The sequence below is a fragment of the Chrysochloris asiatica genome, unplaced genomic scaffold, assembly GCF_000296735.1.
Source record: "Chrysochloris asiatica unplaced genomic scaffold, ChrAsi1.0 scaffold00005, whole genome shotgun sequence".
Lineage (NCBI taxonomy): Eukaryota > Metazoa > Chordata > Mammalia > Afrosoricida > Chrysochloridae > Chrysochloris > Chrysochloris asiatica.
In genome coordinates, this window is record NW_006408523.1 from 2,159,414 (window position 1) to 2,177,454 (window position 18,041).

Sequence of the window (18,041 nt, forward strand, 5' to 3'; positions counted from 1 at the left end):
AAAAAAAAAAAAAAGAATCATATACCCACCAAAGCTGTCCCTGAAATACACCTGTGAAGTTAGGATGTTTCCTGAAAAACAGAATTTAAAGGAATTTGTAATGACCAGACAAACTTTATAAAACAATGCTAAGGGGTGTTCTTTGGACAACAAACAACAACCTGAGATTACCATTCATGATACTACCATCCAGAACTCAATCGAGATATAGAAATATTTAAAGTGAAACAAACCTACAAGACTAAAAACAGGGAACCAGAGATATCAATTTTTAATAAAGTCAACTGCAAACCAAAAAGACGGAATAGTGTAGGTACAGAACTTCCAAACGGCAAGGAATTCAATTATATTTCAAGATAAAAGAGACTGCTTTAATAGGGAAAAATGAATAAATCACAAGGTAACATCAAAGACAATTAATATATATCAGCATTTCTCAAGCAGAGAAAACTGAGGAGGGGGGAATCAAGCCTCAACTTGTAATAGTGAAGGATCCTATGGGTAAATTATTGAATGATGTAGAAAGCATCAAACGAAGATGAAAGGGATGCATAGAGTTACTATACCAAAAAGAAGTGGTTGATGTTCAAACATTTCAATAAGTAACATGATCAAGAGCCAAAGGTAATGAAAGAAATCCAATGTGCACTAAAGGCATTGCAAAGAACAAGGCTCCAGGAATTGATGGAATGCAAGTAGAAATCTTTCAACAAACTGATGCAGCACTGGAGGCACTCACTCATGTCTGCCAAGAAATTTGCAAGACAGCTACTTGGCCAACTGTTTGGAAGAGATCCATATTTGTGTCCATTCCAAAGAAAGGTGACCCAAGAGAGTGTAGAAATCATTGGACAATACCATTAATATCACATTCAAGTAAAATGTTACTAAAGATCATTCAAAAATGGCTAAAACAGTATATCAACAGGGAGCTGCCAGAGGTTCAAGTCATATTTAAACAAGGGTGTAGAACAAGGATTATTATTGCCAACTTCAGATGGATCTTGGCTGAAAGCAGAGAATATCAGAAAGGTGTTTACCTGTGCTTTATTGACTATGCAAAGGCTTTTGACTGTGTGGATCAAGACAACCTATGGACAACATTGCAGAGAATGAGTCTTCTGGAACACTGAATTGTGCTCATAATGACCTATACGTAGACCAAGAGGCAGTCCATCAAACAGATCAAGGGAACACCGAAAGGCTTAAAATCAGGAAAGGTGTGCCAGACTTCGTCTCTCATGCTTTAGATATACTATCAAGAGAGACCTGATCCTGGAGAAAGACATCTTGCTTGGTAGAATGGAGGGCCAGCAAAAAGGAGGGAGACTCCCAAAGAGACGCATTGGCACAATGACAGCAGCAGTAGATTTACGTGTAGCAGTGATTGTGAGGGTGGTGCAGGGCTGGCGGTGTTTCATTCTGTTGTCGGAACCGATTCGATGGCACCTAATACCAACAGCAAATCAAAATAAAAAAGAGGAAAATCATGAAGATTTAGTAAACATTACCACAACAGAAATGAAGAAAAATGAAAAGAAAATCTGCAAACAAAATGAACTCAGCACTAAAAATTATGTGGAACAAATAAACAAATGGCACCACAAAACAACAACAATAAACAACACAGCACAATGACAGGAATCACTTCATGCTTATTGAGAATTACACTGAGTGTGAATGGATTAAACAGAGAAAGTACATGGATAAGAAAAGAGGATCCTTCAATATGCTGTCTATAAGAGACACATCAGAAATATAGAGACAGCCTAAATATCCATCAACAGAAGACACAATGAAATACCAAACAACATTGAAGAATAGTCATGAATCTGCAAAGCACCTCACAACACGGATGAACCTGGAAGACATTATGCTGAGTGAAATTAGATACAAAAGGACAAATATTATATGAGATCAAAGTTGTAAAAAGTTAAGAAAAGGCTTTCTTAATAAAAGAAATAAACTATGATGGTTACAAGGGGATTTGGGGAGGAAAATTATCCATGGGCTAGATGGTAGACATATGTTAACATGGATGGCAGGGCAGGTAATATACAAGAGGGAGGTTAGCAGAGGAAAGATAGCAGGAGACAGAGGAGGAATGTCATAGTTAAAGTGAATAGAGGTCAGTATCATTAGCTGTTGGGACATGGATGGTATGCTATCATTGTAATGAAACTATATGATTTGTTGAATGTCAAGCTGATGATCTGGTCTATAAACCTTCACTCCATTCACAATAAAAAGCTTTAAAAAAAAAAAAAAAAAAAAAAAAGGGTCAGGTCTACCAAACTACAATGCCTGTCCATTCTCACGCCCTCATTGAATTGCCTTCTCATCTGTGTGTCCCCATTTCTCTGGGCTTGTGGGCCACACCCTTGAGTCCAGGACTTCCAGTCTGCTGATTCTAGAGAGCTCTTAGCTAGCCTCTCTGACTTCAAGACTCTCCCTTCTAATTTTTACCATATACACTCATTTTCTTTAGCACCATATTTATCCTTTCAGGCTTTAGTTCAAAAACCTCCCTCTGTTGTATCATATTGGTAGGTTCCATTGAGTCGGTTCCAACTCTTGTGACCCTATGCACAACAGAACAAAACTACCCCACCCTGCACCATCCACACAATTGTTGCTATACTTGAGCCCCTTGCTGCCACCACTGGGCCAATCCAGCTTATTGGGGGTCTTCTTCTTTTTTGCTGATCCTCCACTTTACCAAGCATAATGTCCTTCTCCAGGGACTCATCTTTCCTGATAACATGTCCAAAGTATGAGAGATGAAGTCTCACTATCCTGGCTCCTAAGAAACATTCTGATTGTACTTCGACCATCATAGATTTGTTTGTTCTTCTGGCAGTCCATGGTACTTTTAATATTCTTCTCCAACATGATATTCAGATGCAGCAATTCTATGATTTTCCTTATTCGTTGTACACATGCATAACAGGCTATTGAAAATACCATGGCTTGAGTCAGGAGCACCTTAGTCCTCAAAGTGACATCTTTGCTCTTGAACACTTTCAAGAGGTCCTGTGCAGCAGATTTGCCTAATTTCTTGACTGCTGTTTCCATGAGTGTTGATGATTTATCCGAGCAAAGTGAAATCTTGAACAACTTCAATCTTTTCTCCACTTGTCATAATGTTATTTATTGGTCCAGTTGTGAGGATTTTTGTTTTCTTTACACTGAGGTGCAACCCCTACTGAAGGCTGTGGTCTTTGATCTTCATCACTAAGTATTTTAGGCCCTCTTTGCTTTCAGCAAGTAAGGTTGTATAATCTGTATATCGAAGGTTGTTAATGAGCCTTTCTCCAACTCTGATGCCACATTCTTCTTCATGTAATCCATCTCCTTGGATTAGTTGCTTAGCATACAGATTGAATAAGTGTGGTGAAAGAATTAAACCTTTACACACACTTTGCTTGATTTTAAACCACTCAGTGTCCCCTTGTTCTATTGGTCTATGTGCAGGTTCCTCATGAGCACAATCAAGTGTTCTAGAATACCCACTCTTCGCAATGTTGTCCATACTTTGTCATGATCCACACAGTTGAAAACCTCTGCATAGTCAATAAAGCACAGGCAAACATCTTTCCGGTATTCTCTGCTTTCAGCCAGGCGCCACCTGATGTCAGCAATGATATCCCTAGTTTCAGGTTCTTTTCTGAATCTGGCTTGAGTTTCTGGCAACTCATTGTTGATACATTGTCGCAGTCTTTATTATTATTATCTTCAACAAAAACTTTACTTGCATGTGATATTAATGAAATTTTGTTTGATGATTTCCACATTCCATTGGGTCATCTCTCCTTGGAATGGGCACAAATATGGATCTGTTCCAATCAGTTGGCCAGGTAGCTGTCTTCTAAATTTTTTGCCAGAGATGATTGCTGGCCTCCAGTGCTGCCTAAGTTTGTTGAAAGATTTTAATTTGTATTTCATCAATTCTTGGAGCTGTATTTTTTGCCAATACATTCAGTGCAGCTTGGACATTTTGCTTTTAAGTACCATAGTTTCTTGATCATATGCTACCTCTTGAAATGATTAAACATTGATCATTTCTTTTTGGTACAGCGACTCTGTGTATTCCTTCCATCTTCTTTTGATGCTTTCTGCATCAATCAATATTTTGCCCACAGAATCCTTCAGTATTTCAAATAGAGGCTTGAATTTTTTCTTCAGTTCTTTCAGCTTGAGAAATGCGGAGTGTGCGCTTTCTTCCCTTTGGGTTTTCTGTGTCTTTGCACTGTTTCATTATAATATTTTACTTTGTCTTCTTGAGCTGCCCTTTGAAATTTTCTGTCCAGCTCTTGTACATCCTCATTTCCCCCACTCATTTTAACATCTCTACACTAGAAAGCAAATTTCAAAGTCTTTTCTGACATCCATTTTTGTCTTTTTTTTCTTTACTGTGTTTTTAATTGGCTACATCTGTGGGAAGATACAGTAGAAAAGTTTAATATCTTCAGCCAAAGTAAGGGCAGACTGTGGAACAAATCATCAATTACTAACATGCAAGTTCAGGCGGAAGCTAAAGAAAATTAAAACAAGTCCACCTTGAATAGATCCCATCTGAATTTAGAGACTAGCTCTATAACAAATTTTCATACCATAGAATCAGAATATTGGAGCCAGAAGTATCACATTTAACTTGCCAGCCTCTGACTTAAAATGTTTCTCACTAGATCCCTATTAAGGGTCCCAGAATCAAAGAAGGCTAGAGCAGAAGGGGACATTCGCTTTCCATTTTCTGCAACTTTTCTGATGCTAATTCTCCAGCACTTGTTGGGTGGGAGGGAGAGGCTAGTGAGGGGGGCTGCTAATTTGGTCTTCTATATGTGGCGCTGTGAGATAAAGCATTGGACTGCAAGGTCGTTTGAACTGCAAAGTCGATGGTTCAAACTCACCAGTTATTCCCATATATAGGGTGGCTATGAATCGGAACCGACTTGATGCTGCTTCACAACAACAATATGCTCTGTGTTTTGGGAGACTTGAGGATGCAGTGATTAAAGTGCTTAGTTGCTATCCCAAAATTCAGCAGTTCAGACCCACCAGCTGCTCTTTGGAAAGCTGATGAGGCTTTCTGCTCCTGCAAAGATTTACAGCTTCAGAAACCCTACACGGGGTCACTGTGAGTTGGGACAACTCGAAGGCACTTAGCAACAACAACTCTTAATAAAAATTGGAGCATCTCAGGTGGTTTTTGTAACAAGGGCGTTGAGGTGGCTTCTAACCTCCTCCTGCTTCCCAAGTAGGGAGGAGGAGACTCAAATTCAACAGTCAGCCCAAAGCTGATTCCTAAGAGGCTAAGGTCAGATATGCCTCCACCCAGCAACCTTCTTACGGATTCTGACACCAGCCCTCCCATTCCTCCCACCACATGCCCTTTAAGCTTCTTAGCAGGGTGCGAGATTCCATTGTGGTGACCCCACAGAACTCATAGACCATACTCACGATTGTGCGGTTTATTAGGGAAGTGAACCAGTTACTACTCGGTCAGAAATGCTCAGAACACTGGTTAAGACAGCCTCTTCCAAGCCATGCCTGCAGGTGTTATGCCCAGAATTCGGGGTCCCCAAAGACCACCCAGGAGCCGTGTACCGATGCAAATACATAAGGGAAGTTTAATCAAGCTTGAGCCAGGTCTCTAACCTTATCCTACGCATCGGAATAGGGAAAGAGCCCTGAATTCATTGTCTGCAGGGTTTTTATAGAATTTTCAAACAGCTCAGGTTTCTCAGCTTTACAATCTTTGGATTGGTTAACAATTGGCAAACTATGAGATGTTACAGTTTAATTGGTCAGGACTGGTGGTCTTTGTTCTTAGGCTAGGGTAAAGGAAAACATCTGGCCTCTGGCCTTGAGCTGCCTGGCTATTGATACATATATCATTTTCTTGGAGCTAGAGTACGTGTTCAGGCTAATGTACAGAATGGAGATTGACCTTGTCTCTGGAGGGAACTAAAAACTGAGGCCTTGTCTATTTAAAATGCTTTCCTGAGCCTGACTAGAGTTTAGTCAAGCAGTCTCTAGGTAGGCAAAATCAGGTAAAATCAGTTTGGTCCTTACACAGGCAGGACCCGCTCAGGCCCTTGGCCCCTTGGCCCCATTTGGGCAATGCTAAAAAGCTCTTTTAAATGAGCAGAGGCACTCTCCTATCTGCCCCAGCCCCATAGTGCTATAGTCCTGTGGGCTCTGCAAACCTAGATTCACTGTCTGGAGTCACGCATTCTCCAAGCAAAACCTCCTGCCTGAAGGCACTCAGCTTCTCTCTGTAGGCTGGGAAGTCCGCGGCTCTGACTAGTCCTCTTGGTTCTGTTGCTTAAGGGGTCACAGTTAATCTCTGGGGTCAGAGTCAATCTGCCCCTGAGTTGAGGACATTCAGGACCTGAATCCAAGTCCCAAGTACATGCTCCCTTCCAGTCCTCCGGTGGTAGTGAAATTCCCCTCTCTGCTTCTGAGCTGGCTCATTTTATCCCCAGCAGGCTGGCAAAATCGGCCAGTCCCCTTGTTAGAGCTCCAGCTTTTACAATCACAATGAACCGTCTTAACAACCACTCACAGTTGAATCAGATAATCTATCAGCATCTTCCCCCACCTTTCTTACCTAAACTCATCAGGTGGGAAAAACATTCATTTGGTGGGGTTTGCTAAGATCAGGACTGGAAGACTGCAGTCTTCAAAGGACTAAGGTTTATGAAAGGATGATTGGGGAGAGCTGGGGGGATCTGGAGAGTTTGGGGCTAAGTGGTCCCTGAGCAGACTTCTCTCCATGTGGTTGTAGACCAGATCTATCTGATCCCTGACCACTTGCTCCTCTCCTGGTGGAATTACAACACACCTCAGGGTAACAGAAAACGGGTGGGGGGAGGGGAGCTGTAAATCAACAGTGATGGACCACCTACCTAGTCAACACATTCAGATGAGGGTAGGGGGAAGCCCTGGGCATCATTCATGAAGACAAGTAGACTCTGGAGAAAGGGCATGGGAGAGCAGCTTTGATATGCTCAATTGAAGGGCCTGTGGACATTAGATCATTTTCAGGAGAGCTGTGGGTTAGGCGTTGGACTGCTAATCCCAAAATCGGTGTTTCAAAACCACCAGCTGTTCCTTGGGAGAAAGATGTCGCCATTTGCTTCTGTAATGAACAGTCTGCCCTGTAGGGTGGCTAGGAGTCAGAATTGACTCCATGGCACGGGGTTTGGGTTTGCTCATTTTTTGCATTGTTCATCTAAAATGAGCCCTGGTGGCTCAATGTGTTAAGCAAGGTCAGTGATTGGTCCCGACCAGGAAGCAGACAGATCTGGTAATCTGCTTCCATAACAATTGTTGGATTTCCGTATGCCCTCTGAAACTCTACCTAGTAATTCTGGTCTAACCAGTAGGGTCACTATGAGTCGGCAGCAACTCAATGGCATGGCTTTGGTTATTTGGGGTTTAGGCTATTCTGCCTGTGGGTCTGTTGGTCTGCAGCAGGCCCTGACCTTTGGCATTTTTTAAAGATCTCCACATAATCCTAATGTATGGACAAATTGAGGAACCTCTGTCTTGGTTCCAGCTTGTCTTTGACTACTAAACTAAAGGTCTGTGGTTCAAACCCACCTACCGGTGCCATGGAAGAACCTAGTGATGTTTCCTTAAAGAAGTATTTTTAAATGATAATAAAAGAAAGCTTTTTTTGGTCCTTGTATCACGCATTTCAACTCTTGGCAGCCCTACATATGACAGAACACAATTGCTCCATAAGGTTTTCTTGGCCTGAATGCTTTTAGATTGCAATGCCTTTCTTCTGCTGAGCCATTATTTGGGTTTGATCTGCCAACCTTTAGGTTATTTTTGTTGTTTGTTTGTTGTTGTTGTTGTTAGGTGCCATCAAGTAGGTACTGACCCATAGAGACCTTATGTACAACAGAATGAAACACTGCCTGATCCTGGGCCAACCTCACTACTGTTGCCACGCTTGAGCCCACTGATGCTGACACTGGGGTCTTCCTCTTTTCTCTGACCCTCCACCTAACCAAACATGATATCCTTCTTCAGCAACTTGTCCCTCCTGACAATATGTCCAAAGTATGAGAGACGAAGTTTGGCCATCCTGGCCTCCAAGGAGCACTCTGGCTGCACTTCTTCCAACACAGATCTGTTGGTTCTTTTGTTAGCCCATGGCACTTTCGATATTCTCCTCCAACACCATAACTCCAAAGCTACAATTTTGCTAGATGAGTGCAATCTATTTTCCTCATCAAAACCTATTGTCGGCGAGTTGATTCTGACTCACAGCGACCTATATAACAAGGCAGAACTACCCCTTTAGGCTTTCTGAGGCTGTAAATATTTAGGAGAACAGATTTCCAGCTGAGTCAGGCTTACCAAGGGTGTTGGATTTGGCTTTGATCTGGAGCTTATGGAAGATGTGTAGAGCAGGTAAGAAAATGGATTCCTAAAGTAGATACGAGGAGTCCAGGAGGTGAGGCTGCTAATAGAAAGGTCAGCAGGTCAAATCCATCAGTCAGTCTGAAGAGGAAAGATGTGGCAATTTGCATCTGTATAGATGACAGCCTTGGCAACCCTATGGGGCAGTCCTGTGGTGTGTCACATGGGTTCACTGTAATATGGATTGTAAGGTACTTAACCACAAAGTAGACAAACTGATAACATGGTAAGAAGAAGCAATTTTTAAAAAATATTTTAATGTGAATTATGTGATAGTTTACATTAGCTTTACAATCATCCTATCGTATATCATTTCATTGCCATGGTTACCAATCCCTTCCATGCAGCATCAACCAACCAAAAGGTATACCCTGCAAGCCTGCCCCCTGGTCGTCAGCACACAGCCCCTCTTCCTCTCTGGGTGTAGCTGGAGTCCCCAGCTGCTCCATCTCTCCATGTCATCGTCTCTGCCTCCATCTCTGGTGTCACTGTTTAAGAACAAGCTATTTTTAAAAACTTTTTATTATGACTTGAATGAAGGTTTACACACAAGATCATCAGCTTTACATTCAACAAATCATATACTTTGTTTCATCTCAATAATTACAACCCCCTCCCGGCAACAACAGTTATCCCACTTCCTTTCTGTGGTTCCCCATTTACATCTTATTATTTTGCAAATGAACAAAGCAAAAATATTTGATGCACACATACAAAACAAAATAAAATATATATTCGTTTAAATGTCCAAAGGGCACATTCTGCAAGCCGGCCTCCTGTCCACAGGCACACAGCCTTCCTCAGTCCATGGATCTAGAGCCTCACGCTGCTCTGTCTCTCCATGACACAATCTAGTCTCGGCTGTCATCATTTTTCTGGGTAGATCTCACGCTCCACTCATGCTCTTCTAGATGGTTCTGGAATCATCTGTCCTGGAATGAAGTATTAACGACTCCCCGCTTTTAGTTACACATCTTCTACAGTTGTGACAATCACAATTAGTTTATGACTCACAATGGAATAATAAAATCCGATCAGCATCATCGCCCGCCGCCTTTTACCAGATTCATCTAGAAAAGAGGGCAACTATTCAGGGGAGATTCTACCTTACCCCACCCCAGCCTTGTTCTGAAACTAAGCATATTCATGAACGCTTGTAAGCCAGCCACCATTTTTGATGACCAATGTCTAAATAGCCGGTCCCTGCCAACCCATTAGACTGAGAAAACAAACTTGCTCTTTGATATGAAATCTTCCATTCTGGTTGGAATTTTGAGCAATGACATCCATAAGCAAAAGTCCAAAGAATAGACAATTTTAAATGCAAGGTTAGTACTTTGAAGAGGGTGGTGGTAACTGGGGAACCGTTCACATTAAGCAACGACTCGGGATTTGCTTGCTTTCGGAGGCGCACCTCAAGACTTCCCGGCCTCCTAAGTCAGACGCACGAGCAGCGTGAGGCGCCCAGAGGGGCGGGGCCTTCTTGAAGCCTCGCGCCCCGCCCATCCTGCCTGTCGGCCTGCCCGTCGCGGACCCGGAAGTGCGCGGCTCAGCTGGTGCTCCAGCCTGAGGGTTCCGGCGCTCACCTGTCTTCTGCGTTTGGCTGCACGCCTGGTCGGGGCGAGGAGGCGGTGACGCCCTGGATCCTCCGTCCGCAGTCACCGAGGCTGTGTCGTCCTTGACCATCGCTGAGGCGTTCACGGCGGCCGGCGAGAGCCCTGGCCCCGCCCCGCCGCTTCCCCGGAGGTTCATCTGCTCCTTCCGGGATTGCAGCGCGAATTACAACAAGGCCTGGAAGCTAGATGCGCACCTGTGCACGCACACGGGGGAGGTAACGGGGGCCCAGCCACCCGCCAGTTGACACGATTCCGACTGGCGCTCCATAGGGTTTCAGTGACAGGACAGGAACCGTTTGTGGCCCCCGGGGGATTCCTTTTTAAGGATTGTTAGTTTGGGCCGCTAGACCGATGAAACTGAACAGAAGTGAACGAGGACCTGGGCTTTGTTGAGTCGGTTCCAACTCACAGCATAGCGACCTTGTGTAGCGTTTCCAAGAGCATCTGGTGGGTTTGAACTGCTGACCTGTGGTTAGTGAGGCTCACAGACCCGTGCTTACCCTGTACAATGCCACACACGGCTCTGACTTGGGTTTCCTCCTCTTTTAACTTGAATTGGGTCCAGCCAGGGCGTCCCTGTAATAACGGAGTATGTGTGTGGTTCGAATCTCATCACCACTAGACAGCTTTCCAGAGCACAGGCTGTGGGTTAGGCTTTGGTGCTAACCACAAGGTCGGTGGTTCAAATCCACCAGCTGCTCTGAGGGAGAAAAATGAGGCTGCCCGCTCCCGGAAAGGTTGACAGTCTTGGAGATCCTATATGAGTCCTGGTGTGGCAGTGTAGGATAAGCACGGAACTGCTAACCTCAAGGTGGGCGGTTCAAACCCACCAGCCGATCCTAGGAGACTCTATGCAGGGTCACTGAGTCAGAACCGACTGGATGGCACTTAACCCACATCAATGTGTCGGAATTGATTCAATGCATTGAGTTTTGTATTTTGATAGACGTTGAAAAGAGGCATTGGTGGCACCTTGGGTTAAGGGCTGGGCTGCTACCTAATAGGTCGGCAGTTCCAGCCCAGCAGCCCCTCTGAGAAAGGTGAGGCTGTCTGCTACTGTTAAGGCTTCGAGCCTTGAGAACCTTAGAGGGCAGCTCTACTGTGTTTACAGGGTCACTATAAGTCAGAATCAAGTGGACAGCACTGAGCTAGGTTCCAAATAGAGGTCCACATGCTAGCCGTTAGGGCTGTGAGCTTTCAAGTGTAGCACTTCACAAAAAAACCAAACCCGACTTCATTGTGTTTTCAGTGAAAGTTCCCACCTGCTCAGTGGCTCTGGTTACATTCGCCATCATGTGTGGACATTCTCCTGACTTCCCCTCTGATGGCTCCAGTTCTGATCACCTGATTCCACTGCCCCCTGACCTTCTCATCTTTGTCTTAAAGTCACTGTTGACCATTTGGTCTCATAGAGATGATGTTTTGGAAGGAGCACAGTACTCCTGGGTGATGCTCTTTCATTTGGATGTAATCCAGCTAAAAAGTGACCCTAGGAGCTAGTTTTGGTTCAAGGTTTGAAGCGATCGTCTCAGGGAGTCTTCCAGTTTCAACTGGTCCAGTGATTCTGAATGTTTTGAGTTTGAGATTCTGTTCAATATTTTTCTTCCATCCTATTAAGGCCCATCTCTTGTAGCCCTGATCAGAATGGTCAGTCTGGTAGTGTTGTGGTTACGAATTGGGCTGCGAAACACAAGGTCAGCAGTTTGAAACTACCAGCTGCTCTGCAGGAGAACGATGAGGCTTTCTGCTTCCATAAAGATTTACAACCTTGGAAACCCTGTACAGGGTCGCTATGAGTTGGAACCTACTCCATGGCACACAGCCACCACCACCTTGTGGCCCTAATCACAATAGTCAGTAGTGTAATGGGCACCATCTAGTTCCCATGGTCTCAGGGTAGGTGAGGCTGGGCACCATCTAGTTCCCATGGTCTCAGGGTAGATGAAGCCAGGCACCATCTAGTTCCTCTGATCTCAGGGTAGGTGAGGCTGGGCACCATCTAGTTCCCATGGTCTCAGGGTAAATGAGGCCTTGGTCCGAATAGACTATTAGACCTGTAGATGTGTTTGTTCTCTGAGTCTGGTTTCTGCCTGTCTCTTGTGTTCCAGATGACTGGAAGCCATAGTTGTATCTTACGTGGCCAGCCTCTCACAAGCTTTTAAGAACCCGGACATTACTCACCAAAGTCAGATGTGGGACACAAACCTGATGAACTGTTTCCTGACACTTTGACTGTGTAGCGGCTGATATACCATTACCTGTGGCCGCACCTGGCCTTGTCCAGGCACGTGCACTGGGCTTGTCCACACAGCCTGCGGGCTCCTCTGGCTCGGGCTTGGAGCAGGTTGGATCTGACTGTGGGTGGTGACCTGTGGTGACAGGCCTCAGTGACAGCACACAGGTGATCTCTGAGGGGGCAGGCTGCGTCCTCTCTCTGAAGCTGCCTACTTAGTTCCGGTGGCATCCATAGAACACAAGTCTGCTCTCGTTTGTGTTATGGTGTAACTTTTTCCAATAAAGCATCGCCTTGGCCTGACACTCAAAATGGAAATGCGCCCTGGTGAAGGTGGTGGTGTTGTGAGGTGCCATCGAATCAGGTCCAACTCATAGTGACCCTGGGTAGGGTTTCTGAGGAGCAGTTGGTGGGTTTGAACTGCTACCTTTTTGGTTAACAGTCCAGTGCTTATCCTACAGCTCTATGGCAGGCCTCCCTGGTGAGGGTAGTCTGTGGCTTTTCGTGTGGCCTGTCGTGTATCTGCCGTTGAGCCTATTCTGACTCGCAGCACCCCTATAGAACAGTGTACAACCACCCCATAGAGTTTCCGGGGCTGCCATGTTTGTGGGAGCAGAGCTGCTGGTGGGTGCCAACCTTTCAGCTACCAAGCCCAGTGCTTAACCCACTGTGTCACCAGGGTACCTTCCCTTAACTCTAGCAAGTGTAGAAGCCTTGCCCTCGCTTATACATTCTTCTGACTCACAGCGACCCCATGTGATAGAGAACGTCTCCCCTGTAGGGTGTCGTAGACTGAAGTCTTCATAGGAGTGGCTCACCAGGTCTTTCTCCTGTAGAGCGGCTGGTGGGTTTGAACCACTGATCTCTTAGTTAGCAGATGCGTGCTTACCCACTGTGCCACCAAGGCTCCTTAAAACTCTGCCTATGACACATTTGGGGCCTTTAAGTAAGGGGTCCTGGTGTGGCACTGTAGGATCAGCACTGGACTGCTAACCTCAAGGTCAGCGGTTCAAGCCCACTAGCGTCTCCTCAGAAACCCTATCCAGGGTGGCTAGGAGTCGGAACTGCCTCGACAGCACCTCACAACAGGACAAAGTAAGCCAGGCAGTTACTGACCGACTAGGGTAGGACTTGAATGGATGTTTTTCCTTTTCCCCACCAGAGACCATTTGTTTGCAAGTATGAAGGCTGTGGCAAAGCTTTCGTCAGGGAGTTCCACCTAAGCCGCCATGCCCTGACCCACACCACGGAAAAGCCATTTGCGTAAGTGGTTTTGGGGCACTGTGAAGCAAGTTGTGTTTGGCATTTAGACCCGGCTAGCTCTGGGAGACCGACTCGACGGCACTTAACAACAACAACAACAACAGCTCTGGGAGAAGGAGCTCTGGTAGCTTAGTGGTTACAAAACGGGCTGCAAACCACCAGCTGTTCTGCGGGAGAAAGAGGAGGCAGTCTGCTCAGTAAAGATGTACAGCCTCGGAAACCCTGTGCAGGGTCGCTATGGGTCAGAACCGACTCCAAGGCACATCACAACAACAAGACGCTCTGGTAGAGTAGTGATTATGAATCGGGCTGCAAACCTTAAGTTCAGCACTTCGAAACTACTAGCCACTTTGTGGTAGAAAGATGAGGCTTTCTGCTCCTGTAAAGATTTACAGCCTCAGAAACCCTGTACAGGGTCACTGTGAGTCGGAACCGACTACACGGCTCAGAACAACAACAGGAACATTGAGCGATGATGTACATTGCTTTTATCTTCATCTCCTGGGGTAAGATGAAGAGTAGTTTCTGCAGGTGGGAAGGGGCCGAGGGGGTCATTTGAACCTAATGACGTCAAAAAGGAGCTCATCTCAAGTTCTCTCCAGTCCCCCAAACCCACTTTGACGAGACTAACTGGCCAAACCTCTTGGAGGAGCACACAGTGCCAACCAGAAAGAAAACTGCTCTCACTAACCAATTCTTAGCTCAGCGCTATGAATCTGTCAACTACCGGAAGAGCAAATGTCACTGGTGGACAGGGAGGGCTTGCAACAGTTCAGCTTGTGTTTCTGAGAATGAAGTCTTTGCCTTGAAAGCATGCAAGCTCCCATTTTATTCTAGGAGTCGCTGAAGGAACACTGGTGGTGCAGTGGAGTAAGCATTGGGCTACGAATCATAAGTCAGCAAGCAGTTCAAACCCACCAGCCAGTCCTTAGGAGAAAGACAAGGCTGTCTGCTCCCATCGGCTCGGCTTGTGGGCTCAGGAACCCTAGGGAGCCATTCCGCTTTGTCCTGAGTCAGAAACGGCTCGGCAGCAGTGGGGATTTTGTTGATTTGTTTGTTGAGGAGTGCTGGGTATTTCTGAAGCGGGGAGATGCTGGCTCCTTCTCATTCAGCTCCCAGCTTAGGAGGCGTCAGGAGGGCCTGCTGAGCCACAGGTTGCTGGGCTGGGGGTCCTCTAACTCAGCTGGGGTGGGTCAGACCTGAGAAGTTGCCTTTGTAGCTAGCAGGTTCCTGCTACCAGGCACCGACACTGCTGCGCGCTTCTGGCATACTGGGAACCGCCACCCAAAATGTTCCAGGGAGGCTACAGAATCCTGGCAGTTTGTATAGGGTGGGGGCTAGCGCCTTCACCCTACGTGCAGAAGGCCTGATTCAAAAACACTTGGGTGGCGTTCTTTCTCTTTTCTTGCATAGTTTCACTTGGGTTTGGATTTATTTTGCGGTTATCAGAGTATACACAGCAGAACACATGCCGATGCACCAGCTTCTCCATGTGCAATTCTGGGGCCTGGGTGACATTCTCCCCGCCTTTTCCTGAGTCTTCCTCATCAATGTAAACCCACCACTTCCTGTCTCACCTTTCCAGTGGCTGTTGCCAATCTGATCCCTTTTAAAAACACCAGCCCCACTGCTGAAGGACTGGGTAGAACTGTCCCATAGGGTCTGAGGCTGTAACTCTCTGAGAAAGCCTACTGCCTCATCCTTCTTCCACAGAGAAGCGGGTAGGTTCAAACCGCTGACCTTTCGATTAGCGTCCCAAAGCTTAGACCCCAACACCAGCAGGGCTCCTGATGAGTTGAAATGGAGCTGACAGCAACGTACATAGTACGTATTCCTAATGATACAATACGCACACACAAAAGGGCTGCCGTACATCATAAGGGACTACGTGTCATTTAGGGGTCGCTGGCTGCAATGAAGTGGGAGGATATTTGCATTGTTCGGATTTTGGATTTTACATTTTTTTCTCACAGTTGTGAAGTTCAAGGCTGTGATCAGAAATGCACCACAAAATCAAACTTGAAGAGACATTTTGAGCGCAAACATGAAAATCAGCAAAGACAGTATGTGGTAAGTACAAATGATTTCATATGTTTACATTTTCTGCATATTTTATGCTTTTACCTAGACAAGGGGGCATCTGAAAATTTGTGGAAAAATTAAATGAAAAGATCATGGAATTTTTCTTCCCATGAACTTTTAAATTCTTGTATTTCTAAAATTTCCATCAGCCAACTTTTATGTCTGTAAAATACCTGAGTTTGTCCCGTCAACATTAGCCATCACAGCAGTGGTTTTGTTTTGAAAGCTGAGGCGCTTCGTTTGCTAGTTAAAGTGCTCTTGATGCCCTCGAGTCCCTGAGCCCTGATGGCGCTGTGGGATAAGCACTGGACTGCTAACTGCAAGGTCAGCAGTTCAAGCCCACCAGCCACTCTTAACCCTATTCAGAGATGCTACAAGTGGGAACCAACTCGACAGCACACCCAGCAAGAGAGTTCCTGGATGGTCCAAACATGTTACACTTCTGGCTGCCAACCAGAGGGTGGGTGGTTTGAGTCCACTAGGAGGTGTCTTGGAAGGAGAAAGGCCTCGTGATCTATTTTCCCAACATCAGCCATTGCAGACCCTCGGAAGCACAGTTGTACTTGGACACACGTGGGGTTGCTGTGAATCCGACTGATTCAACAACTGACGTTGGTGGTGGGTTCCACCGACTGAAACGGTTTTGCATTCTCAAATGTCATGATTTCATAAAGCATCTTGACATACAGGCGAGTTTTATAGTTAAGTACTGGACTGTTGACCACAGGAGTCCTGCTGTACTGCTGTGGGGTAAAGCACTGGGACCACAAGGTCAGTGCTTCAGACTCACCAGGCCCTCCTTGGAAACCCTACACAGGGTTGCTTTGAGTCAGAACCAACTCAGTAGCACAAAACAACATCAACAGATGGGTAAAAGTAGCAAGTATAGATTCTCCAAAATAGTTTTATCCCGGTGGGATTCTGTTACATCCTGTGAGTCCTGGGTTTTCATCCAGACTAACACACCTCTACTCCGCAGTGTGATTTTGAAGGTTGTGACAAGACCTTTCGGAAGCACCGGCAGCTAAAGGCCCATCAGACCCAGCACACCAACGAGCCACCGTTCCCGTAGGTATCTGGGCTGGGCAGCAAACATGGGTGAGAAACAACGGCTTCACTTACACCTTCCCATTGTATGTGTTTGATTTTCCCTTTGTTTCCGTAAAACAAGTGCCAGGAACGTGGTGAGTGTGGTGGCGCTATGGTTAAGCTGGAAGAGAAGGCTCCACACAGCTCACTCTTCCAATCACACCTTGTTCAAGTACACGGACTGCTACTAGGAAGATACAATTCTTCCTTAAACTAGAAGACAGTGCGCTTAAAGCGCAGCGCGAGAGGGGCTCAGAAGGGACATGGAGGTTGAGGACCCTCAATGCAGGCGTTGATGAGTCTCCCCTTGGGTGCTGGTACCGGGTGCTGATGGGAGCCTGTGGGTGGCTGGCCCAGATTTGCCACTGTTAGGGTGCATGCCCCTGCTTGCCAGACGGCTCCTCACTTGTGCACTGTTGCTGGCTGAAGCTGGTGGTTACGGTGTTGGAGGCTGTCTGGGCCCCTGTGTTGTCCTGTTGCTCTGTACTAAACGCAGCCCCCCCTTAGAAAACCAGAAGCATGCATAGGACTCAGAATGGCCTCAGAGCTTACCTGAGCCAAGCTAGCTCACCTCTGGACCCGGTAACCATGAAAACAGACTCTATGTTCAGCCTTACAAATATGAAAACTGTTTAATTTGGTCACATAAGCATGGTTGTGTTCCAAAGGCCAGATCATTATGGGAAAATCAGCATTGTGCAAAAAATGAAGTATGAGAACATCTGCAAACAGGGCATAGGGGGGTGCCGCCTGACCTCACAAGGTGAAAGGAGAATCAACCTCCACATAAGCCCAAGGCCGGTTCCTGTGAGGTGGAGGTCAGCCACACCTCCACAGCACGCCCTGCTCTCCGCTGGGCTTGGTCATCCTTTGTACTGGTCACTCAGACCTCAGTACTCACGATGATGGGGCTTCTTAGAGAAGCTCCGAGTACAGTTCAGCCGTTCAGGCTACGGCGCTCTGGCCCAGAGCCTCTGTCTCAGCCCCACGACCTCTTGACCTCTGCCTTGCTCAGGCTCCTTTACTGCTGCTCATAAACATCCAAAGGACCCCTGCTCCTGCCTGCAGACCCTCAGTTTCCTGGTTCTGTGGGTCAGGGAGCCTGCCACTGTCTCGTCTCAGTGTCTCTGCCGCTGCTTCTCCATGCAGGGATCTTGGGGTCCAAAGGATATGCTTCACTGGTGACTTTTCTTTCTTGGTGGCCATGAGGTCCCTGTTCCCCTTTTGAGATTCTTTTTTTTTTTTTCAAATGTTTTATTGTGTGTTGTGTGTTAGTCTACTTGGGGCAACATTAGTTTTACATTCATTCCATCATACAT

The 18,041-nt window shown here is 46.0% G+C and overlaps 1 protein-coding gene across 1 annotated transcript in view; it reads left to right on the top strand.

The window, feature by feature from the left end:
* GTF3A (general transcription factor IIIA) overlaps positions 1 to 18,041 on the top strand; it is a 172,454-nt gene that overhangs the window by 144,032 nt on the left and 10,381 nt on the right. Inside the window, exons 3-6 of the mRNA XM_006832039.1 lie at positions 10,065 to 10,270; positions 13,451 to 13,551; positions 15,525 to 15,621; positions 16,613 to 16,701. Of these exons, the coding sequence (XP_006832102.1) occupies positions 10,065 to 10,270; positions 13,451 to 13,551; positions 15,525 to 15,621; positions 16,613 to 16,701 (493 nt within the window). The remainder of the gene's footprint in view (positions 1 to 10,064; positions 10,271 to 13,450; positions 13,552 to 15,524; positions 15,622 to 16,612; positions 16,702 to 18,041) is intronic.